At 42.8% G+C, this 24714-nt stretch overlaps 1 protein-coding gene across 3 annotated transcripts in view; it reads right to left on the reverse strand.

Annotated features, from left to right (window-relative positions):
- The window catches only part of TMEM232 (transmembrane protein 232), a 490587-nt gene that overhangs the window by 412776 nt on the left and 53097 nt on the right, over positions 1-24714 (reverse strand). For 2 of the 3 annotated variants that reach the window (XM_073549409.1, XM_073549521.1), the window contains exons 2-3: positions 23429-23565; positions 15172-15283 (exon numbers count right to left, since the gene is read on the reverse strand). In XM_073549409.1, coding sequence (XP_073405510.1) covers positions 15172-15283; positions 23429-23550 — 234 coding nt within the window. In that variant the 5' untranslated portion in view covers positions 23551-23565. The remainder of the gene's footprint in view (positions 1-15171; positions 15284-23428; positions 23566-24714) is intronic. The other variant, XM_073549444.1, reaches the window with a different exon arrangement.

Genomic DNA, 24714 nt, shown 5'->3' on the forward strand with positions numbered 1-24714 from the left:
GGGGTTTCCACGTTACTGGTAGAACAAAGACTGGAAAAGCAACATGGCTTCCACCCCCTCAAATAGAATCTAGTGAATTCTGGGTTACCAAATCCAAATGCAGCCACATGTTTGGAATTACTGTAATGGAAAGAAGGCATTAAATTTACAGGTGTGTATCACCAGAAGCACAAGCTGGGCATAATGTATGGGGATGCTACAATATATGGGGGCTCTGCACTGTATGGGGACACAATGTATGGGTACTAGACTGGCAGATTTGCAATTCTCCAGAAAAAAAGCCTGGCATGGATGTTACAAAATAGTCACTACAGCCATAGATTAATTCATTCAGAGGGGCAGTTTACACAATTGGGTCACTTTTTTGTTTTTTCTGCTGTTCTGGCACCTTAGGGTCTCTGTAAATGTCTCCCGTAATCTATTCTAGCAAAATCTGTGCTCCAAAAGCCAAATAGCGCTCCTTCCATCTCATCCCTGACATGTGGCCTAATAGTCAAATTTCTGACAACATATGGGGCAGCATCGCGTTCGGGAGAAATTGCGCAATAAATTGAGTGGTCCAATTTCACCTATTAACCCCTGTGCACCTGACAAAATTGCAGCAAATACAAAAATTAAATTTTTGCCACTAAAATATCATATTTCCACGTCTCAATATTATAAAATTCTGTGAGGCACCTATGGGTTCAAAATATTCATTATACACCTATATGAATTACTTGAGGGGTCTAGTTTCCAAAATCGGGTCACATATGGAGGATTTCTGCTGTTTTCACATGTCAGGGTTTCTTCAAAAGACACATGGCTTTCTTCAAAAGACACATGGCTTTCACAATCTATCCCAGGCAAATAGTGCTCTTTCCCCTCCTAGCCCTGTCATGTGAACAAAGCAGAAGCTTTTGACCACATATAGGGTATAGTCACTTTCAGGATAAATTGCACAACAAATTATGGGGTACGTTGTCTCCTATTATTCATTGTTCAAATTATACATTTATGGGGGAAAACAACATTTTCATGAAAAAAATGAACATTTCCAATATGATGACCTAATGTTATCAAATTTTGTGTCGGACCTGAGGGTTCAAAATGTTCACTGCATAAAATCCTTGTGGTGTGTAGTTTCTAAGATGGGGTAACTTGTGTGGGATTTTCCCTGTTTAGGCACATCAGGGGCTCTCCAAACGCAATATGATGCCTGCAGACAATTCCATCAAAATCTGCATTCCAAAACATCACCCCTTCCTTTCCGAGCCCTACCGTGAGCACAAACAGTAGTTTTTCTGCACATATGGGGTATCGGCGTACAGAAGAGAAATTGCACAGCAAATTTTGGGGTCCATTTTCTCATGTTACCCTTGTGAAAATAAAAAATTGCGGCTAAAATAATATTTTTGTGGGTAAAATGTGATTTTTTAAATTGCTGATCAACTTTAAACTTCCTAATGAAATAACTTCTTACTTCCTAATAAAAAAAAATTGTTTCAAAAATTATGCAGATGTAATGTACACATGTGGGAAATTTTAACTATTTTGTGTAACCTAAAATTTCTGATTTAAGGGCATAAGAATTAAAAGTTTGAAAATTGTGACATTTTTGAAATTTTTGCCAAATGTCCTATATTTTCAAAAATAAACGCAAGTCGAACAAATACTACAAATATTATAAAGCACAAAATGGCAACATTTACAAAATGCTTCATTTTGCCTTCTGCTGCTGCTACTGTTAAGCTCTTAAAGAGAAGCTGTCAGCATGATTTTTTTATGTAAGTTAAAGACATGACTATATTGGCGCTGTAATACAGAATAAACTGATACCTTCAGTGAAGAAATCTACTTTGTTGTTGTTATGTCATTTTAATTTGAAGTTTTCTGATAGTTCGATTTTGGTGCACAGTGGGCTTGCATGCTGTAAATCTGTGTGAAGAATGGAATGATGCTGTGTGCTGGGGGGCTGTGTGAACGAGGGGATGATGCTGGACAGGCTGTGGGTAAAATGGGGTGATGCTGTGTGTTAGGGGGCAGTGTGGAGAATAGGGTGATGCTGCATGTTGGGGGGCTGTGCAGAGAATGGGTTGATGCTGGGGGCAGTGCGGAGAATGGGGTGATGCTGCTTGCAGGGGGGTCGTGCGGACAAGGGAATGATGCTGGGTAGGCTGTACAGAGAGTGAGGTGATGCTGCATTGTGGGGACTGTGCAGAAAATGCGATGATGTTCCTTTTATGGGGACGCGTGTTGGGTGCTAAACGGGGAAGTCGAGCATGATTATGGTGCATGCTGGGGGGGCTGTCTGGGGAAGGGGGTGATGTTCATTGTGTGGGGCTCTGTGCTAGGGGGCTGCATGGGAACGAGAGGAGAATGTTGATTGATGCTGGAGTACTGTGAGGAAGAGGGTAATGCTGCAGGATGGGGTACAGCATGGAGCTCAGCAGGGGGATATGTCACTCGTAAGGTGCTGCATGCTGAGGGCCTGCGTGGTGGAGGGGGATGATGTGACTTGCATGCTATTTGCTATTTGGTTTCACATAATGATTTGTAAAGTTCATTGTTCTACATTTATATGTATAAATATATTTATATCTTTCTCTTTTTTAAAATTATTTAAATATGTCTTTTAATAAAACTACTCGAGAACTACAGTTGAGTTTTCATTTCTATAATTGTAAATCTTGGTGTAATATTAGTGAAGAGATGCCAGTTGGATCTGTATCAGGGTGTGTTCACACATTGCGAAACTATCTTCAGCAAAGTCCTCACCAGTGGACACACTGTAAATCATTCAGATCTCGTTGACAATTCCTTTCCTGTCTTCAGCAGCTTTTTCAGCACCATTCTAGTGGGGTTCTTTTTTTCAGCACTGGAGTGGTGCTTCTAATCAAAGGTCCCTGCGCCTAGTCTCATACTTACCCACCGCCGTCTTCACATTCTATCAGTGCCACTTCCGTTGGTCTGTTGGTCTCCAGCAGTTTAAGACCTGCTAGATCAATCCAGTATTTGCTGGGGTGAGCCGGGGGTCAATTTTCAATGCAAGTTTATGAAAGCCTCGATCCGGCTTTGCTTTGGCTCTATTAGACTTGAATTGAGCACTTCTGACTGTTACCTCTGACGTTTGGCCAGTCAGAAGTTGCCGTCACAAGATGGCACCGTGGGACCAGTGCTGCACAAATAAAATGTGGTTGAAGACGGCGGATAAGTATAAGGCCACTTTAACATGTTCAGTATTTTGTGAGTACTCTACCTCAGTATTTGTAAGCCAAAACCAGTAGTGGGTGAAAAATACAGAAGTGGTGACGTGTTTCTACTAAAGTTTTCCTCTGATTGTTCCACTCCTGATTTTGGCTTACAAATACTGAGGTAAAATACTGACCAAATACTGAATGTGTGAAAGTGGCCTGAAACTACAGTCAGGGACCATTCGTTAGCATCACTCCAACACTGAACAAAACAAATTGCTTAAGTTGTGCTTTAAACCCCTCCCTCCCAAAAAAAAACCATGATACGCACTTATGCAACCAATTAGGTCACAAAGGTCCCAGCAGTGATTGTTGGTGTATCCCAGTCTTCCGTGGCAATTTATCTTTCCATATAGCCCATACAGTCTGATCAGGTGAGAGGTCATATGAGACAAAATAATTTTTACAGTTTTATTTTTTAAAGTGCCATCAGTTACTGAGGTTATGACTGCTGATGCCGCCACTGCTCCATAGTACAGGCTCTGCCAGAGATCACACTACATGTTTTACAGATTGGTAAAAATACTCCTCTTAGCAATTTTGAGGCGTATTTTTAGTCACGGAGGAGGTCATAATTTGCAATAACTCAAATCTATACTTCAAAGATGGGTGTACATCTACTGCACATACTGTACATCAGACCTAGGCAAAGTGGGGCCTGCGGGTCACATCCAGCCCCCATGGGCTGTACAATGCGGCCACCCTCCTCCACCTGGTGTCCAAGGTTGCCAACTGTACAGAATTTCCTGGACAGTCCATAAAAATATGGCACTTTTGTGCCTAGCATTATATAATCAATTATTTTTAGTACAAAATGAAATGCTCTGCTTTAGCTGTTTTTATTTATTAAAGGAGATATCCCCTTTAATTAAGTGCTAAAGCACTAACAGGCAGGTGGTAGTTGCTACCTACCTGCCTGTTTGGCCTGATGCTGTTCTTCGCCGACTCAAAGCGTTCACTGACAGCTCCTGCTCACGATACTGCTGAAGTCATTTCGACAGAGCAGTGGCTTTTTTTTCGGTCCAATTCTGTTGACAGGGCGTGACTGCTTACGTCATGCTGATTGACACCCAGTTAGGCAGTGGGTATGCGGCTGTAATCAGAATGATGTCAGCATCCCGTCAACAGGGTGGAAAAGAAGCCACTCCTCTGTCGACATGACGTCAGCAGAGACAGCTGAATCTGCCGGCAGGAGAGATCAGTGACTGCTCTGTAGTGTGGCGGTGAAGAATGACACCAGGCACAAGAGGCAGTAAGTAGCAACTACACCTGCCTGTATAGTGCTTAGGCACTTTTTTACAAAGTCCCAGATATCCCCTTTAACTTATTCTTCAGCCACTGGGGGTTGCCACTTGCATTTGCTTATGGTTCTCCGACAACATCTCCAACATCGTGGCTGCTTCCAGCTGAGATCTAGGCTTTATATGTCCTTGTTTTTAACACCCGAAACATGTTCTTGTCTCTGTCCTATAGGCTCCTGTATATATGACTTTAAGAGCCTTTTCACTGTAATTTTCAGAACTGTCCTACACAAGTTATTTTCCTTTCTGATATTCATCTATTAGTCTGTTCTTTACAAACTCTAGTGTCAGATATATCTCAGGTCTTCTCTCCATTACATTAATTAAGGCAATATATGAATTTGCTAAACTACATAACATCATGGATGCTATATAGCTGTCTTTAATATCCTTGCTAATTCTCATTTTATACAGTTTCCTTAGCAAAAATAGCTTGCTGTTTAAGCTGGATGTTTCGTGCACCTGTCACGATTCATTAATGGATTCATGGCAGCTCTGGTTCTATTATAATTTAAATGCTGCTTTTACCTTTTGGTCCAGCAAGGGTTAACATCAGTATGCTTTCTGGCAGCTGCTTTTTGGCTGGTCAGGTGATGTTGGGTGGTGATCACTCCCACCATCCTTTAAATAGTCACATGACACATCAGTTGACTGTAATAGAGTTATTCTATGAGAACCAGCCTGGATTGAGGAGCTTGCTTGAATTGGTGGTGTTTCTGATGCTGTTGGAGTTCTATATCCTGGTGCTGTATTATTTGCTGCTGTAGTGCCTAAAGTGGAGTATTTTGTTCCTTTATCTTTGTCTGTCCCGTGTTTCCTGAATAAGTCCGTGTTCGGGGTACGTGCACGAACATTAGGTATTCGGTATTGACCCTGAACTTTACTGTTTGGGTTCATTCATCTCTTATTATAAACCACTTCTAAAGCTTTGGGACTCCAGGCAACCACAGTGACAGCAATTACCCACAAATGGCGAAAACATGGAAAACATGAAAGTGATGAACCTTCCCAGAAGTAGCCGGACAACCAAAATTACTCCAAGAGCACAGCGACGACTCATCCCAGAGGTCAAAAAACACCTTACAACAACATCCAAAGAACAGCAGGCCTCACTTGCCTCAGTCAGTGTTCATGACTCCACCATAAGAAAGAGACTGGGCAAAAATGGACTGCATGGTAGAGTTGCAAGCCGAAAACCGCTACTGAGTAATAAGAACATAAAGCCTTGTCTCAGTATTACCAGAAAACATCTTGATGATTCCCAAGACGTTTGGGAGAGTACTCTATGGACTGACAAGACAAATTTGAACTTGGTGGAAGATGTATGTCCCATTACATCTGGCGTAGAAGTAACACAGCATTTTATAAAAGGACTATCATATCAACAGTAAAATATGGTGGTGGTCTGGGTTTGTTTTGCTGCATCAGGACCTGGAAGACTTGGTGTCGTAAATGGAACCATGAATTCTGCTTTCTACCAAACAATCCTGAAGAAGAATGTCAGGCAATCTGTCTGTGACCTCAAGCTGAAGTTCAATTATGAAAGTGAAACCAAGGAGGGCACCACCAAATACAAAAATGGGATCCTCCTGCAGTCAGCAAGAAAATAGTAACGTATATATGTAGAAAAGCTACTGACCAAAACAAGCAGGGATCACCAAGAAAAATAGTAATAATTTTTATTTAGACAACCATTGACAACACAAATATAAAAACAGTTAAAAGTCATAACACATGACAGATCATACACAAGGCTCCTAATAAAGCCAAACAAACATCCCCCATGGAGCTGAAATGATTGGGCAAATAAATGCAAATAACCTGAAGAGAGCTAGATATGACAGAAAATAGTCAGTAACACTGATTCAAAATATGCCTAATTCAAAATAATAGCATAAAGGTTATCCATGTATCAATAGGTATAAACTCAAAAAATGTCCCGCAATGCTGCTGCACCAATGTGAATAAACATACAATTACAAGGACAGGTTAAGGTGAAACCAAGATAGATGAAAACAGATCACGCCATGTGAGAAATAAACACACAGAACATGCTCTACAAAAGATGCACAAATGAAGTTGCCCAGAGTATCTAAATAACCCTCTTACACATGGGGGAGCTTGTGGAGTGCCCTGCCCGACGCGTGTTGCTACCGAATTATTTGCATTTATTTGCCCAATCATTTCAGCTCCATGGGGGATGTTTGTTTGGCTTTATTAGGAGCCTTGTGTATGATCTGTCATGTGTTATGACTTTTAACTGTTTTTATATTTGTGTTGTCAATGGTTGTCTAAATAAAAATTATTACTATTTTTCTTGGTGATCCCTGCTTGTTTTGGTCAGTAGCTTTTCTACATATATACGCTCAAGCTGAAGTTCACTTATGTTATGCAGCAGGGCAATGCTCCAAAACACACCAGTAAAGGCCCCGTCACACTAAGCGATCTCGGTAGCGAGATTGCTGCTGAGTCACAACTTTTGTGATGTAACAGCGATCTCACCAGCGAGATCGCTGTGTGTGACAGCGATCAGCGAACAGCCTCCCTGCCGGTATCGCTGATCGCTGGAAGAAACCTCTGGACATTTCTTTGGTCGCTGGACTCCCGCTGGCCAGCACGCATCGCTGTGTGTGACAGGCGGGAGACCAGCGATCAGGTGTAAAATAATAAAAAAAATAAAAAATATAGTTATTCTCACCTTCCGACGTCCCGTTCAGCCATCCTGCCTCTCTCCACGCTCCGGTCCCAGTGATCCTTTGCACGAATGACCGCGAGACTTTGTTATCCCTCGAGACCGTGACATCTTGCGGTCATTCGTGCAAAGGATCACTGGGACCGGAGCGTGGAGAGAGGCAGGATGGCTGAACGCGACGTCGGAAGGTGAGAATAACTATATTTTTTATTTTGATTCTATTTTTTACAGCGATGGCCAGCAATGCCGGGCGCTCGGCATCGCTGTGCTGATCGCTGGTGAAGCTGTCTGTGTGACAGCTCACCAGCGATCACATAGCGACTTACTAGCGATCCTGACACCTTGATATCGGTGTCGGGATCGCTGGTAAGTCGCTTAGTGTGACGGGGCCTTAAGTCCACCTCTGAATGGATTAAGAAAAACTAAATTAAGACTTTGGAGTGGCCTAGTCAAACTCCTGAACTTAATCCGATTAACCTCCTGACCTTAGGCCTTTTTCACATTTCTGCTTTTTGACGGCAGTCCAAATCCGCCAGAATGTGAAAAAACGGATCCTTTTTTTGACAGATCCGCTTTATCAAGGTAGTGCTGGAAATTTAAAGGAACATGAGTCTGGAAAAAAAAGGAGAGAGAGAGAGATTTTCCTGCCGCCAGAACGGAATTTGGGGTTAAATTTTTGGCAAGGAAATTCTTCCGGGCATGCTCAGTGTCAAAAAGCGGGTCTGTTGCCGGATTCAGTCAAAAAACGGTTGGCAACGGATCTGCCGCCCATAGGCGACCATTATAACGAATGGTGGATAGCGGCGGATCCGTTGCTATCGGCTATTTTGACGCAGACAAAAAACATTTCATGGTCCATCCATTGAAGTCAGCAGACGCCAAAATTTTGGCGGATCCATCAAAAAACGGTTACAACGGATGACCATCCGTCAAAATCCGCCGCTAATGCAAGTCAATGACAGATCCGTTTTTTTTGCAAAACGGTGGATTTTGACTGATGGCAACAAATGGAAATGTAAAACAGGCCTTAAACCGATAAAAAGGCAGTTCAGGCTCGGAAAACATCCTATGTGGTGGAATTACAGCAATTCTGCAAATATGAGTGTTGTAAAAGACCCATTATCAGTTACTGCAAGCGCTTGATTGCAGTTGTTGCTGCTAAGGGTGGCCCAATTAGGTATTAGATTTAATGGGCAATCACTTTTTCACACAGTGCCCTGTAGATGGTCTTTATTTCTTTTTCCCTTATTAATAAAGATCATCATTTAAAAACTTAATTTTGTCTTTACTTGTGTTATCTTTGTCTAATATTTAAATTTGCTTGGTGATCTGAAACAATTAAGTGTGACAAACATGTAAAATAGGAAATCAGGAAGGGGGCAAACACTTTTTCACACCACTGTATATCAGATAGAGGAAATGAAGGTTGTGCAGTGCTTGATGCTTGTGACACTGATGTGATCTCTCACTCTCATGTTTGCACTGTGTCTCTATATTTACACATATACTGGAGACACTTATGCACGTAAACCCATTCAAATCTATGGGTCTGCGCACATGTTAGTGTGTATCCACAGACCTTGTTTTTTGCCAGCAACATGTTCTCCATTATGTCCTGCACACGTACACACTAATGACAAACGGTGACATTCATGTCTCATCAGTGTGAGACGTACCAGCGTATGAGAAAAGCTTTACAGTTAGCACTAGTCCCAGGCGCCAGGTGCTGAAACCAACTCTCATCATTGCCGACTGGTCTCCATGCGAACAGCGAGGCCAGGTGACGCTGATGACAGTTGTAGTCAGAACACGCCGCCTGGGAATAGCAAGACTCATCATAGTCTCCTGGTCTGCCTGTGATCAGTAAGACCAAATAAAACTGATGACAGTTGTAGTCAGCGCGCACTGTCTGTGTATCGCGCGTATTAAATAAATAATTAAAAAAAACTGTCATGGGGTCCCCCTTATTTTTCCTAACCAGGTGAGGGAAAGCAGACAGAAGGGGCTGTTGTTATTATTCTGGGAACTGGCTAATAGGCATAAAGGTTCCAAGTCTATTAATAACAGCTCACAGGTATCTGCTTAGCCTATAAATCTCAATTCCAGCCAAAAAAGTCAAATGGCGCTGCTTCCCTTCTGAGCTCTGCCATGTGCCCAAATAGTGGTTTACCCCCACATGTGGGGTATCAGCGTACTCAGGACAAATTGATCAATAATTTTTGGGGTCCTGTTACCCTTGGGAAAATAAAAATTGGGGATGAAAAGATCATTTATGTGGAAAAAATATAATTTTTTAATTGTACGGCTGTACGTTATAAACTTCTGTGAAGTCCTTGGGGGTTCAAAGTGCTCACCACATATCTAGGTAAGTTCCTTGGGGGGTCTAGTTTCCAAAATGGGGTCACTTGTGGGGGTTTCCACTGTTTAGGCACATCAGGAGCTCTGCAAACGTGACATGGCGTCCGATCTGAATTCCAGCCAATTTTGCAGTGAAAAAGTCAAACGGCGCTCCTTCCCATCCGAGCTCTGCCATGCGCCCAAACAGTGGTTACCCCCCCACATATCAGCGTACTCAGGACAAATTGCACAATAACTTTTTGTGACGGACTCAGCTCCTGCTGAGCCCATTTTTTGAGTGGACCCTCTGGGTCATGGCACCCACCCACCGAGGGCGAGCCTACCTTGTGAGAATCCACCCCCTATACAGGGAGTGTCAGGGGCAAGACCAAGGGGGTGAGCCACCACGACTGCTGGAACCAGACGGCCGGCTCAGGGGGACACTAAGTGCAAGTGTCAGACTACAAAGACGAGCAGGAAGCAAGACAAGACAAGACGTAGGTGCAAGGTATCTTCATTAGGATAACTCAGGACCACATACAGTGTAAAAACGTGAGAAAGCAAACACGGAAAGGTGCGTGCGTGGGCACGCCAAGGTCCAAAGCATGGTACGTGCCAGGTGGCACGCCTAGGTACAGGTAACAGCACGATGGCATCGGACTCCGGACTGCTGGCAACGATCGACATCATCAAGGCATCAGGCTGCGGACATCAGCTCCGGACGTCAGGCCGCAGTAATCCAGCTCATGATCTCTGGCAGCGATCGGCAGGTTCCGGGCATCCGGCAGGCAAACCAGGTTCCAGGCAAGGAGGCACGACAGATATCCGGGCATGGTGCGTGTTAGGGAACACGCCGAGGTCCGAGGCTAGGTGCGTGTGTAGGGAACACGCCAGGATTCAAGGCTAGGTGCGTGTGTAGGGGACACGCCAGGTTCAAAGGGAGGTGCGTGTGTAGGGGACACGCCAGGGTTCACAAACGAGACAGGGTGCGTGTGTAGAGCCACACCAAAGCATAGGATAAGACAGAGTGCGTGTAGAGACACGCCAAGGCACAAGGTACAAGACAGGGTGCGTGTAGAGACACGCCAAGGCACAAGGTCACAAGGCAGAGTCCTGAGCATGCAGAGAGGCACGCCAGGATCAGGCGAGGCAGAGTCCTGCGCGTGCAGAGAGGCACGCCAGGGACAGGCGAGGCAGAGTCCTGCGCGTGCAGAGAGGCACGCCAGGGTCAGGTTCCAGGACAGGGTTAGGGCCTGTGCATGCATGAGGGCACGACAGCATACATGGCCAAACCTGCGCGTACTATTACAGAAGCACGGGGAGGTATGCCATGAGCAGGCGAGGGCCTGCGCGTGCTTTAGAGAGCACAGTGTGGAAACAGCGTTAAGTGCAAGGGAGCACAGAGGGCACGGCTGGGGCACTGGCTAGCTGATCGGGCTGCGGCACTGACAGACGGGCAAGACTCCAGCGAACCCGGCTGAGGCATGGCAGGCGACACAGCTGTCACTGACCGACGAGCACGGCTGAGGCACAAACAGGAGGCTAGGAAGGCCAGGCGTATGCAAAGGGCACACGAAGAAACAGAGCAAGGGAAGACAAGACGAGAAACAAGGCAGAGCTTAAGCAGAGTAAAGAACCAGGAACGGAAGCATAGGCAGAAACACGGAATCAGATCAGAGCAAGAACAGAGCTAGCAGCGGAGCGTAGGCCGAAGCCCACAGCCGGGCCAAGGGAGAACCTTGGGACTAGCCTAGAAACGTGCAAGAGGGCATAATAGGAAAGAGTCTAGCAGCGGAGCGTAGGCCGAAGCCCAGAGCCGGGCCAAGGCAGAGCCTTGGGACTAGACATGGAAAAGAGCACAAAAGGAAAGAGAGGAGGAATGGTGCGTGTGCCAGGGAGCACTACAGAGCACCATAGGAGAGAGAGAGGCAGAGCAAGCAAAGGCAGAGACCATACGGAGGACACCAGGCAGAGCAAGGCAAGGTACGAAAGCTAGACTGGAACACAGAACGGAATCAGAGCAAGGAAGGACTACAAGTCCAAGCAGGACAAGGACGAAAATGGCACAACGGACAAACATAAGACAAGGCACGGGACAAGAGATGGAGTGCGAGCACGGAGCGTGTGCAGAGACACACGACAGCGCAGAATGCAAGGGCACAGAATAGAGGGAGCGCCCCACAGACCAAGCAGCCATGCAGGGACACCACACAATACTCAGGCCCTGAGCATAGGAAGGGGCGGCCTGATATAGGGCATAGCACCTCCTCTTCCAGGTCAGGACCAGGGGAGCACTTCCGGGTTCAGACCCACAGGATAACAGAGCACAGTCACATGATCAGAGTTCCAGACATGACGAGACGACTGCAGATCCAGTGCTGAAACCTAGACAGGTCACATGATCAGAGTTCTAGACATGACGAGATGATTGCGAACCAGACAGTGCAGGATCTTTAGGAAACGTCACATGATCAGCGTTTCAGACGTGACGAGATGATTGCAGAACCAGACAGTGCAGGATCCAGGCAGGAACACATGATCAGGAATCCTAGACATGACGAGAAGATCACAGAAGGCAGAGCAGAAACGCAGGCATCCTGCAGCTCAGACATGAGGTGAGTGTGCACACTGCTCTAGTGAACATGCAGGACAGCAGACAAGATATGCACATCGCTCCAGGAGTTCTTGAGACAAAACAGACATGACAAACATGGCGGACATGACACTTTTCCAGTCTAATTTCTCCTGTTACCCTTGGTAAAATAAAAAAATTGAGCCTGAAGTAATTTTTTTTGTGAAAAAAAGTTAAATGTTCATTTTTTTTTTTAAACATTCAAAAAATTCCTGTGAAGCACCTGAAGGGTTAATAAACTTCTTGAATCTGGTTTTGAGTACCTTGAGGGGTGAAGTTTTTAGAATGGTGTCACTTTTGGGTGTTTTCTATCATACAGACCCCTCAAAGTGACTTCAAATGTGATGTGGTCCCTAAATATAAAATGGTGTTGTAAAAATGAGAAATCGCTGGTCAACTTTTAACCCTTATAACTTCCTAACAAAAAAAAAATTCATTCCCAAATTGTGCTGATGTAAAGTAAACATGTGGGAAATGTTGCTTATTAAGTTTTTTGAGTCCCATATCTCTGTGATTTAAGAGCATAAAAATTCAAAGTTGGAAAATTGCGAAATTTTCGCCAAATTTTTGTTTTTTTCACAAATAAACACAAGTTGTTTGAATGAAATTTTACCACTAACATGAAGTACAATATATCACGAGAAAACAGTGTCAGAATCACCAGGATCCATGGAAGCGTTCCAGAGTTATTACCTCATAAAGGTACAGTGGTCAGAATTGTAAAAATTGGCCCAGGCATTAACATGCAAACCATCCTTGGGAGTAAAGCAGTGAATAGGCTAGGAATTGGCCATGATTATTGATTACAGGTATTTTCTACAACTGTCATAAGCGTCGTCTGGTCTTGCAGATCGCAGGGAGAGCAGGCGACGATGATGAGAGTTGGATCCGGCACCCGACACCTGGGAACAATGCTAACTGTACTGCTTTTTACCAGACACTGGCAAGTGTCACACTGAGGGTGCTCACGGATGGCACACTGATGGAACACGGATTTTATGCACGGACTCAGATAGCATCAGTACTGTTTTTTTTCCAGTACCAGAAATATCAGGATATGTGAAAGAGGCCTTTGCTGTAGCAAATTGAAGCTAAAGGAAGGAGGGTAGGGAGGGGCTTGGGTGGGGTTTTGAGTGTGATTGATAGGTGCTGGTTTACAGGCAACTGCAATGCATGATGAAAGGTAGTAATAGAATACAGGAAGCCAGGAGAATGGAAGTTGTCAATTAACCCCATCATAAAATAACATAATGGATTTATTGAGTAACACATAGTAGCAAGATTTGTGAGGTTGGAAAAGGGATTAAGAAGCTCTCTAGTGTAAGCCTTTATTAAAATGCTGCACCATCGCCTCTACTTTGTTTTCGTTAAACAGAATTTGCAGGTAATCATACAGCCTCAGGCTTGGACTATTGGGCTACAACAGTGCATTAAAGAGTAACTATATTTATCTTTTTATTTTTTTTTTAGATAATCTTGTACACAATAGAAAGTTATGAAACTCTGCAAATCACTGCAAATAGACTAGAGAAAAACAGGAGATTGGAAATGTTGGCTGCTCTCATGTTTATGTTTACTTTCAGACTGAGAATCATCAAAAAAAGTGAAGAAACCCATTTAAGACTACAGGCCTAAGGCCACATTCACACATTCAGTATTTGCTCAGTATTTTACATCAGTATATTTAAGCCTAAACCAGGAGTGGGTAAAAAATACAGAAGTGGTGACGTGTTTCTGTAAGAGGGGGCCAGGGTGGTAGTCGCAGCCGAGGACACTGGGGCCCTGGTATCCTGACCTCCTCCCACAGAAAAACGATCAGCTTCTACCAGCGTACCTGTTCGTGGTGCTGGTCCACAGTTAGGGATTCCACTGCAGTGTGAACAAACTCCTGCACAGTTGGTTCCAGTGCTCAGGGTTGAAATAAAGGACACAGATACCGGTCCTGATGCCAAAGCCCTATTTAAAATCTGCCACATGGTGAATACTCTGCGCCCTGCATGACTCTTGGACCACTTCTTCCTTTCCGTTCCTGCTGCTGTCATAAACTGTAATTTCCACAGGTGCTCTGATCTTATCCTGCACCCGACTGTCTGTGCCCGTGCTTTTCTGCTTATCCACAACGTTGCGTAGCAGCTATGGCATCCTGGGCTTAGAGCCCTTGTGGACTTGCCGGGTGTGCTTGTCCTTCTGCCTTATTCCTATGACCTATGCTTGCTTAACCCATAGCAGCTCCTCCTACAGTTAACCCTTATGTGAACTACCTATCAACTATACCTAACAAGGCCCAATAGTATACCCCCATCTAGTGGCCCACAACAGAACTACGCTTACCAAGTCTATGGAACTATATACTAACAATGCCCTCCACTATTGAACCCGAAGGATGCACTGGCTTACCCTAATCTAAGCATCAATATACGGCATACAATATATTACATCATGGTAACACATAATGTGGCAGTACCAATGAACAGGAGGTAATACACCGTAATGTTGCAGTACCGAAACATCATAAGATCTGTACATTATTTACAATATATATTAATATTAGAACTCCTTAAAGGGGAGGTGGCATTAAAGGGATATTCTGCTCAATCCCTTACATTCCTATTATACTTTTCCTCTGATTTTTCCACTCCTGATTTTGGCTAATAAATAGTCATGGAAATTACTGACCAAATACTGAACGTGTGAACGTGGCCTAAGTGAAATTCGAACAACAGAAAGATGACATCTTAGCTGTGGGCTAGCAATGTCCATTTTTCACTATTTGCTAGAAACGAGGAAACCATCATCAGTTTTCATTTGCATATGAAAAAAGCTAATAAAGCACTGAAGGTAAAGAAAATAAATTACAGCTACATCTGAATGAGGCCTTAGATGCAGGCACTTTTTTTGAGAAGTGTGCCTCCTTGTTGGAAAAAGATGGTAATGTATTTTCAAATTTAATGCAGAGGAGTCTCATACCCCCCTTACCTTGCATCGATGAAGGATTTTCCTAGCCGTGTCAAGCATGCGCTCTTGATCCACAACGTCTTCTGCAGCATTAAACTGTTTGATGAATTCCTCTGTGACTTCCAAGGGCTTTCTATATAAAGATCACAAGGAATGCAATGATTTCAAATGTCATTTACTGACAAGCAACATAATCCTCTCTTGAATCATCAAAAGTAGTTAAAGAACAATAGGAGATGCTGAGAAAGTTCTAAGACAAAGGAGAGTGCGGTGTTATTTTTATATCAGACTATTACATATACCGCTATAATAATGTGCTCTTAACAGAACAAAGGCTGATTGCAACTCAATGTACATTTAGCTTTTATGTGTTTTATTAATAGATATGTCTTATTTTGCCTTAGAGTTACCGTAATAGAACAAGCCATTCTGAACTATTAATATTTTATACTGCCCCAAGCCTTAACCTATAATGGTGATCCGCACTGAAACTACTTAGAAGAAAATTTCAGGGAACTGAATAAACCAGCAGAAATGCTAGAGTGATAGAGAAGAGTCAGATGGCAGTATAAATCGGGGCAGGCATCGGAACGCAGTGCACAGACTGGCCGGCGGCGCTCCCAACCTGGGCACGACAGCTGTATAGAAATACATGGAGATATCACGCTTGGGTTGGGAGAGCCACCAGCCAATCCGAACAATGCCTTCCGATCCCTGTCTGATATATACAGCCATCTGACTCTTCCCATAAAATTATGTTTTATGTTCTTACAATTTTTTTTACCCTACTAAAATGGGTAACAGCAAGTTTATGAATACTAGTTGCCAGCTTTGAAGGCTTCTCAGACACTGATGTCACAACGTTCAATCAATAGTAAAAGTGGCATTTCATAAAGAAAATAACAACCAACTGAAAACCAATATAGTTGGTCTTCCTCTCTTTATCCCATTTTCACGATGTCTGCTCAATTGTAACAGAATAATGTAAATTTCTCATTAAATATTGTAGCATAATTACCAAAATTTGCCTTTTTGTTATGTCTACTATATCACTATTTGTAAATGTGTGTAGAAAGGATTACTCGGTTAAAGGGAATCTGTCAGCAGATTTTTGCTACCTCATCTGAGAGCAGCACAATGTAGGCAACGAGACCATGAATCCAATGATGTATCACTTACTGGATGCAGCCGATCTGAGGCAATCAAAGTTTTTAGATATAGCAATGCGGCAGACCTGAGAAAGCTGCCCTTGCTCATACCCACACCAGGTTCTCTACACACAATGTCTATACTGTAGACAGTGAGGTGCTTATCACAGAAGAGGACAGAGTTGGACCAAGAGTCACTGCTGTGTCCAAGCAATGATAAGCTCCTCATGCTAAAACAATCATTGCAAGTAAACAACAGCACAGAGCTTCATAAGTGAGGCATCACTGATATCTATGTTTCAGCATGCTGTTTTTAGGTTAAATAGTTAAAACTTGCTTACAAATTCCCTTTAATAATAAGGACAAAAGAATTCCTACAGTATTGATCATGGTGTGCATCCAAGAGTATATGGGCAGCACGGTGACTCAGTGGTTAGCACTATTACCTTGCAGTGCTGGGATTTTTCGTTTAAATCCCACCAAGGACAACATCTGCAAGGGGTTTGTATGTTATCCTCGTGTATGTTCTCCTCCCAAACTCCAAAAACATACTTATAGTGAATCTAGATTGTGAGCCCCAACAGGGACAGTGATAACAATGTCTTTAAAGGGTTGTGGAATATGATGGTCTAGATTAGTGAGTAAAATAAATAAACTCAAAGAATGGATGATCTTAAAAACTCATAAAAAAGGGAAATTGGGAATTTGCAATAAGTTTGGTGTTCAGAGATACGTAAAGTGAACCTGTCACCAGGTTTGGTCGATTTGAGATGAGGCCACTGCCTTTCAGGGCTTATATACAGCATTCTTTAATGCTGTTTATCTGCCCCCAAGCCGACCTGAAAGAGCTAAAAAATAACTGCCACCTGCGGGGTGGTCCGGTTTCTGACCTTTTTCCAGCACCTGCGCACTGCAGTACTTTGCTCTGCCTCAACAAAAAGGCAGATAAGTACGCCTGCGCCAGAGCACGATGCTGAGCAGGCTGTGTGCATGCTGCGGGTATACTGTACATCATCCACATGAAGCAAGCAGGAGGGCGGCATCGCAAGGAGATGGGAGGCGCCGGGTCAAGCAGAGCGACACCCCTCGGACTGAACCGCCCTACAGGTGAGCATAATGAAAGTTATTTTTCAGTTCTTCCAGGTCAGGTTGGGGGCAGATATACAACAATATAGAATGCTGTAGATAAGCCCTAAAAGGCGGTGGCCACAGGTTTGGTGACAGGTTTGCTTTAATGAGGATCTGTCGCCAGGTCAAAAGTGTCCAGTTTTTGCTCTTATTTTATTCCCACAGCTCCACTTAGTATTCTGTTTTTTGTTTTTTTGTGCTATTGTTATGGTCATTACAAAAGGGGCATTGCTCATAGGGTAATAATGCAGAGCACACCACCCCCACAGAGACCTGTGAGCCACATTCCTTTGTAAATTTGGAATACTCAGAGGAGCAGCAGGAATAAAATGAGAGAGAAAACTGGACACTTTTGAATCATAGAATCATAGAATCATAGAATCGTAGAGTTGGAAGGGACCTCCTGGGCCATCTGGTCCAACCCCCTGCTCAAAGCAGGATTCGCTAAATCATCCCAGTCAGATGTCTGTCCAGCCTCTGTTTGAAGACTTCCATTGAAGGAGAACTCACCACTTCTCGTGGCAGCCTGTTCCACTCATTGACCACTCTAACTGTCAAAAAGTTTTTTCTAATATCTAATCTGTGTCTCTTCCCATTCAGTTTCATCCCATTGCTTCTAGTCTTTCCTTGTGCAAATGAGAATAAAGTTGATCCTTCTACAATGTGACAGCCCTTTAGATATTTGTAGACAGCTATTAAGTCTCCTCTCAGTCTTCTCTTTTGCAAACTAAACATTGCCAAATCCTGCAACCTTTCCTCATAAGACAGGGTTTGCAGACCGGTCACCATTCTGGTCGCTCTTTTCTGAACTTGCTCCAGTTTGTTGATGTCTTTTTTAAAATGTGGTGCCCAAAACTGGACACAATATTCCAGATGAGGTCTGACCAAAGAGGAGTAGAGGGAAATAATGACTTCACGTGATCTAGACTGTATGCTTCTGTTAATACATCCTAGAATTGCATTTGCCTTTTTTGCTGCTGCATCACACTGTTGACTCATATTCAGTCTGTGATCTATTAGTATACCCAAGTCTTTTTCACATGTGCTGTCACTTAGCCCTATTCCTCCCATTCTATATATGCTTTTTTCATTTTTATTGCCCAGATGTAGTACTTTGCATTTCTCCCTGTTAAAAACCATTCTGTTAGTTGCTGCCCACTTCTCCAGTTTATTTAAATCTTTTTGAATCCTCTCTCTCTCTTCTCTAGTATTAGCTATCCCTCCTAGCTTTGTGTCATCAGCAAATTTAATCAGTTTACCCTCAATTCCTTCATCTAAATCGTTGATAAAGATGTTGAACAATACAGGGCCCAGGACAGAGCCCTGTGGTACCCCACTTGAGACATTCTTCCAACTGGATGTGCAGCCATTTACGACCACTCTTTGGGTCCGATCACTAAGCCAGTTATGAATCCACCTAACAGTTGCCTTGTCCATTCCATACTTAGTCATTTTTTCAATAAGGATTGTATGAGAGACTTTGTCAAATGCTTTGCTGAAGTCAAGATATACTATATCTACAGCATTTCCTTGATCCACCCAATCAGTGATACCGTCATAGAAGGAAATTAAGTTAGTCTGACATGACTTATTAGTTACAAACCCATGCTGACTCTGTTTAATCACTTCATTCTTATCCAGGTATTGACATACATGTTGTTTAATAATTTGTTCAAAGATCTTTCCTGGTATAGAAGTCAGACTCACCGGCCTATAGTTGCCTGGGTCCACCTTCTTCCCCTTTTTGAAGATAGGAACAACATTTGCTCTTCTCCAGTCTTCTGGCACTTCTCCTGTTCTCCAAGAATTTTCAAAGATTATGGAGAGGGGTTCAAAAATTTCTTCTGCTATCTCCTTCAGTACTCTGGGGTGTAATTCATCTGGACCTGGAGACTTGAATTCATTTAGGTTAGCTAAGTGTTTCCTCACTATCTTTCTGTTTATAGATATCCTGGATTCTTCTATTCCCTTAATAGGACAGTGAATAACAGTTGATGTTGCATTTCCTTTCTGAGAGAAAACAGATGCAAAATAGGAATTTAAAAGTTCAGCCTTCTCAACATCCTGTCTTACCATTTCATCATTTTCATCCTGTAAAAATCCTATAGCATCTTTGACTTTTCTTTTACTTTTGACATATCCCCAAAATCCTTTATTATTGCTTTTGACATCTCTTGCAAGCCTCAGTTCATTTTCAGCTTTAGATAATCTGATTTGTGCCCTGCAGGTTCTGCAGACAGCATTATATTCTTCTTTAGATATGCCTCCCTCTTTCCATTTTATAAACATTTTTTTCTTCCTTTTTAGCATGTGCTTAAGTTCTGTGTTCATCCATCCTGGTTTCCTTAAATGCTTCCTATTCTTCCCTCTTTTCGGAATTGTTAACAACTGTGCTTTGAGAATTTCATTTTTCAAGATTTCCCATCCTTCCTGGACATTTTTGTCTTTAAGGATATCCAGCCATTGGATCCCTCCAATTCTCTTTCTGAATCCCTTAAAATCTGCCTTTCTGAAATCTAACCTTGACGTCTGAGTCTTCACAGGTCTTCCACCTCTAGTTATCCAAAATTCTAAAATAGCATGGTCGCTACCTCCTATGGTCCCAGCCACTTTTACCTCCTCAACCATTTCCTCCCTGTTTATAAGGATTAGATCCAAGGTAGCAGTTCCCCTTGTTTTCTCCCTTACCTTTTGGAAGATAAAGTTGTCAGCAAGAGAGGATAAGAATTTCCTTGACCTGTTAGTTTTGCCTGAGAGAGATTCCCAACAAATGTCTGGATAGTTGAAATCTCCCATGACAACTATGTCATATTTTTTGGAGAACTTGGCCATCTGATGCATAAAGAGTTCATCTATATCTTCGGCTTGCACAGGCGGCCTGTAGTAAATGCCTACAATGGTGTCCTTTCCATTGTTCTGTCCTTGTATTCTTACCCAAACAGTTTCCACAGAACTCCCAGTCTCTGAAGCTTCAATCTCTGTGCAGATATACGCGTTTCGAACATACAATGCGACACCCCCTCCTCGTTTATCAAGTCTGTTTCTTGCAAATAAGTTGTATCCTTCTAGTCTTGTATTCCAATCATGTGTATTGTCCCACCAAGTTTCAGTGATTCCAATTACATCATATTTCTTTTCCTGTGTTAGTAGTTCCAATTCTCCTTGTTTGTTGCCCATGCTTTGTGCATTAGTATAGAAACATTTTAGTTTGTGATTGGTTTCTCTTTCTCCAATATTTTTATTAATTAGATTCTTTCGTCTTTGTTCTTCCTTTCCACTTCTAATAGCAGAGTTCTCAATAGCATTTGTCAGGTGTATGGCTTTTTCTGGTCTTTTGCTTCCCTTCCCATGTTGTTCTAGTTTAAAGCTCTCCTTACAAGTGTAGCAAGGCGACTTCCAAATACATGCTTTCCAGTCTTCGTAAGGTGCACCCCATCTCTAGCAAGTAGTCCATCGTATAAGTAGTTCACTCCGTGATCCAGAAATCCAAATCGTTGCTGACGGCACCATCGACGTAGCCAGTTGTTCACCTGCAGAATCTTATTCCACCTCCTTGTTCCATGGCCATCCACTGGGAGGATGGAAGAGAAGACCACCTGCGCTCCCAGTTCTTTCACTTTCTTGCCTAAGTCTTCAAAGTCTCTGCAGATGATTTCCAGGTCGTTTCTTGCGGTGTCATTTGTCCCCACATGTAGTAGCAGGAATGGGTAGTCATCTGTAGGTCTGAAGAGTCCTGATATCCTGTCAGACACATCTTTAATTTTTGCACCTGGAAGACAGCACATTTCTCTTGTAGTTATATCCGGTCTGCAGATAGCGGCCTCTGTTCCTCTCAGCAGGGAATCCCCCATGACCACCACTCTCCGTTTCTTCTTCACAACATTTTTCTTTCTCCATCCAGGAGGACTCTGAGGGCGTACAAGGTTGCTGTTTGTTGGCAAAGTCTTATCCTGATGTATTTCTTCATTGTTTTCCTGCGTGAGAGCCTGGTACTGGTTCCTGAGCAGTATGGGTGCTGACTGCCTCCTGATCCTCCTGCTTCTCTGGGTCACATGTCTCCATTCCTCTGTTTCTTCAGGTGCACTTCGAATTTCTTCTCTTTCTGTAACATGAAGAGATAATTCTGCTCTGTCCAAGAACTCTTCACCTTCCTTAATGATCTTCAACGTAGCTAACCTCTCTTCGAGATTTTGCAACTTTTCCTCCAACAGGGACACAAGCTTGCATTTGTGGCATGTGAAGTTTGGCTTTTCCACTGGTAAATCTGTGAACATGTAGCAAGAAATGCAGCTCACCAAATGGCTCCTGGCCTCTTCCATCTTGAGATTTCTTAAAAACGATGAAAGATGAGCCAAATTTTGCGCGCCGATAGGCGCGCGGTTTTTCCGATTTCCTCTTTTCAGCTGCAACGGCCAAAACCCAGTGATCGTTGAGCTCGCGGAGACTCTTCACTTATCCCAGAAGGCACTGGGAATATGCAAATGATCTCCTCAAGACTCTTCCCCTGGTTTTCCGATTTCCTCTTTTCAGCTGCAACAGCCAAAACCCAGTGATCGTTGAGCTCGCGGAGACTCTTCACTTATCCCAGAAGGCACTGGGAATATGCAAATGATCTCCTCAAGACTCTTCCCCTGGTTTTCCGATTTCCTCTTTTCAGCTGCAACGGCCAAAACCCAGTGATCGTTGAGCTCGCGGAGACTCTTCACTTATCCCAGAAGGCACTGGGAATATGCAAATGATCTCCTCAAGACTCTTCCCCTGGTTTTCCGATTTCCTCTTTTCAGCTGCAACAGCCAAAACCCAGTGATCGTTGAGCTCGCGGAGACTCTTCACTTATCCCAGAAGGCACTGGGAATATGCAAATGATCTCCTCAAGACTCTTCCCCTGGTTTTCCGATTTCCTCTTTTCAGCTGCAACGGCCAAATCCCAGTGATCGTTGAGCTCGCGGAGACTCTTCACTAATCCCAGAAGGCACTGGGAATATGCAAATGATCTCCTCAAGACTCTTCCCCTGGCTTTCCGATTTCCTCTTTTCAGCTGCAACGGCCAAAACCCAGTGATCGTTGAGCTCACGGAGACTCTTCACTTATCCCAGAAGGCACTGGGAATATGCAAATGATCTCCTCAAGACTCTTCCCCTGGTTTTTGAGATGGTGACAGGTCATCTTTAAGACCAGAACTGCGCAGGTGTCCGGGGACTTTAGTCTATTAAGATCTTGTTGCTGATAATCACCCATCAGGATCCCACAGATCAGATAAAATCATGAACAGTAAGTTCAGCTTTATTTTTCTGTATTTTGTTAAAGAGATTACCCTGGATTGGAAAAACATGTCTATTTTTTCCAAAAAATCACCCCATTAGTCAAAAGTTTAAGGGTGCTAATAAAGCTCAGCTCCTCAGAATTGAATGCAGCTGAACTACCACACATAACCGTGTCGATAATAGAAAGTATTCATGATATTCTAATACTGGACAATCCCCTTATTTGTATATCTTGCATGTCACATTTTTTATATTGTTATCTTGTGATACCTGAAATGTTTTTCATACATTGTATATTATTTGTATTTTGGCTTTGTATATTGTATTTCAACTCATGTAAACTATGGGTCCAAATCACTAAGACTGGTGTTTTGCACAAGTGTCTTAATGAACGGGAGAGCTGGAGTAAAGGTTGCTTAATTCATTCACAAATTCACGCTACTTAATTAATTAGGAGTACTTTACAACTGGCATGTGCCAGAAGTTATGCCACCACCCAGCGCCATGACCCATCTCGCCCCAGCTCCATGCACTTTGGTGAGCCTAGACATGACTGGCGTAAAAAAGCCAAAAGTTTTCAATTTTGTGTGCAACTTTGACTTGTGGAAAAAGTTTGCAACATTTGAAGGTGTCTTAAGACAGAATTATGGCAAAAACACATTCATGGATCAGGACCAAGATGTTCTAGTAGAAAGAGAATGGATTTCATATCATACTTAACTAGAACTAAAATTGTACCTTTTACATTTGCTTTTCACATGTTCTTCTGTTCTCTCCAATAACTTTTTCTGGAGTTCATTGTGATATTTTGTTGAGATAATCCCAAACTTCTGAATGACAGGTATTTTGACGATCGGCATTCTTCTACTATACTACTAAGAGAAAATAATGTGAACATAAGTTATAGCTTTTATGATACAAATGATTATAAATAGGACACACATGCAATTACGGTATTATACATGATGTGTCATTCTGTAGAATTGAAAACTATTCAGATGGAAGAAAAAACTGATTAATATTTAAAATATTTTACCTTAAAGGCACCCTGTCTGTCGGATTGTGCACAGTAACCTACAGACAGTGTCAGGTCGGCGCCATTATACTGATTACAATGATACCTTGGTTGATGAAATTCGTCTTGTGGTTGTTTAAAGGGTTAAAAGTTGACCAGCAATTTTTCATTTTTCCAGCAAAATTTACAAAACCATTTTTTTAGGGACCACATCACATTTAAAGTCACTCTGAGGGGTCTATATGATAGAAGATACCCAAAAGTGTCACCATTCTAAAATCTGCACCCCTCAAGCTGCTTAAAAACACATTCAAAAAGTATATTAACCACTTAGGTGCTTCACAGGAATTTTTTGAAAAAAAAATTAACTTTTTTCACAAAAAAAATGACTTCAGATACAAATGTTTTTATTTTGACAAGGGTAACAGGAAAAAATGGACCCCAGAATTTGTTGTGTAATTTCTACTGAGCATGCCGATACCCCATATGAGGGAGAAGACCACTGTTTGGGCGCACGGTTGAGCTCGGAAGGACTTTTGACATTTTGAATGCAAAATTTACTGGAACAATTGGCGCATGCCATGTCACATTTGGAGAGCCCCTGATGTGCCTAAACAGTGAAAATCCCCCATACGTGACCCGATTTTGGAAACTAGACCCCTCAGGGAACTGATCTAGATGTGTGGTGAGCACCTTGAACTATCAGGTTCTTCACAGAAGTTTATAATGTTGAGCAGTAAAAATAAAAAAAATCTAATAATTTTCCCCACAAATGTTTTTACCCCAAATTTTGCATTTTCATAAGGGTAACAGGAGAAATTGCACCATACAATTTGTAGCCCAATTTCTCCTGAGTATGTCGATACCCCATATGAGGGAGAAAACTACTGTGCGCATGGCAGGGCTCAGAAGTGAAGGAGAGTCATTAGACTTTTTGAATGTAAAATTTCCTGGAATCATTAGTGGATGTCATGTCCCATTTGGAGAACCCCTGCTGTGCCTAAACAGT

This window comes from Dendrobates tinctorius, unplaced genomic scaffold (assembly GCF_039654945.1).
Source record: "Dendrobates tinctorius isolate UK_male_01 unplaced genomic scaffold, ASM3965494v1 ptg000003l, whole genome shotgun sequence".
Lineage (NCBI taxonomy): Eukaryota > Metazoa > Chordata > Amphibia > Anura > Dendrobatidae > Dendrobates > Dendrobates tinctorius.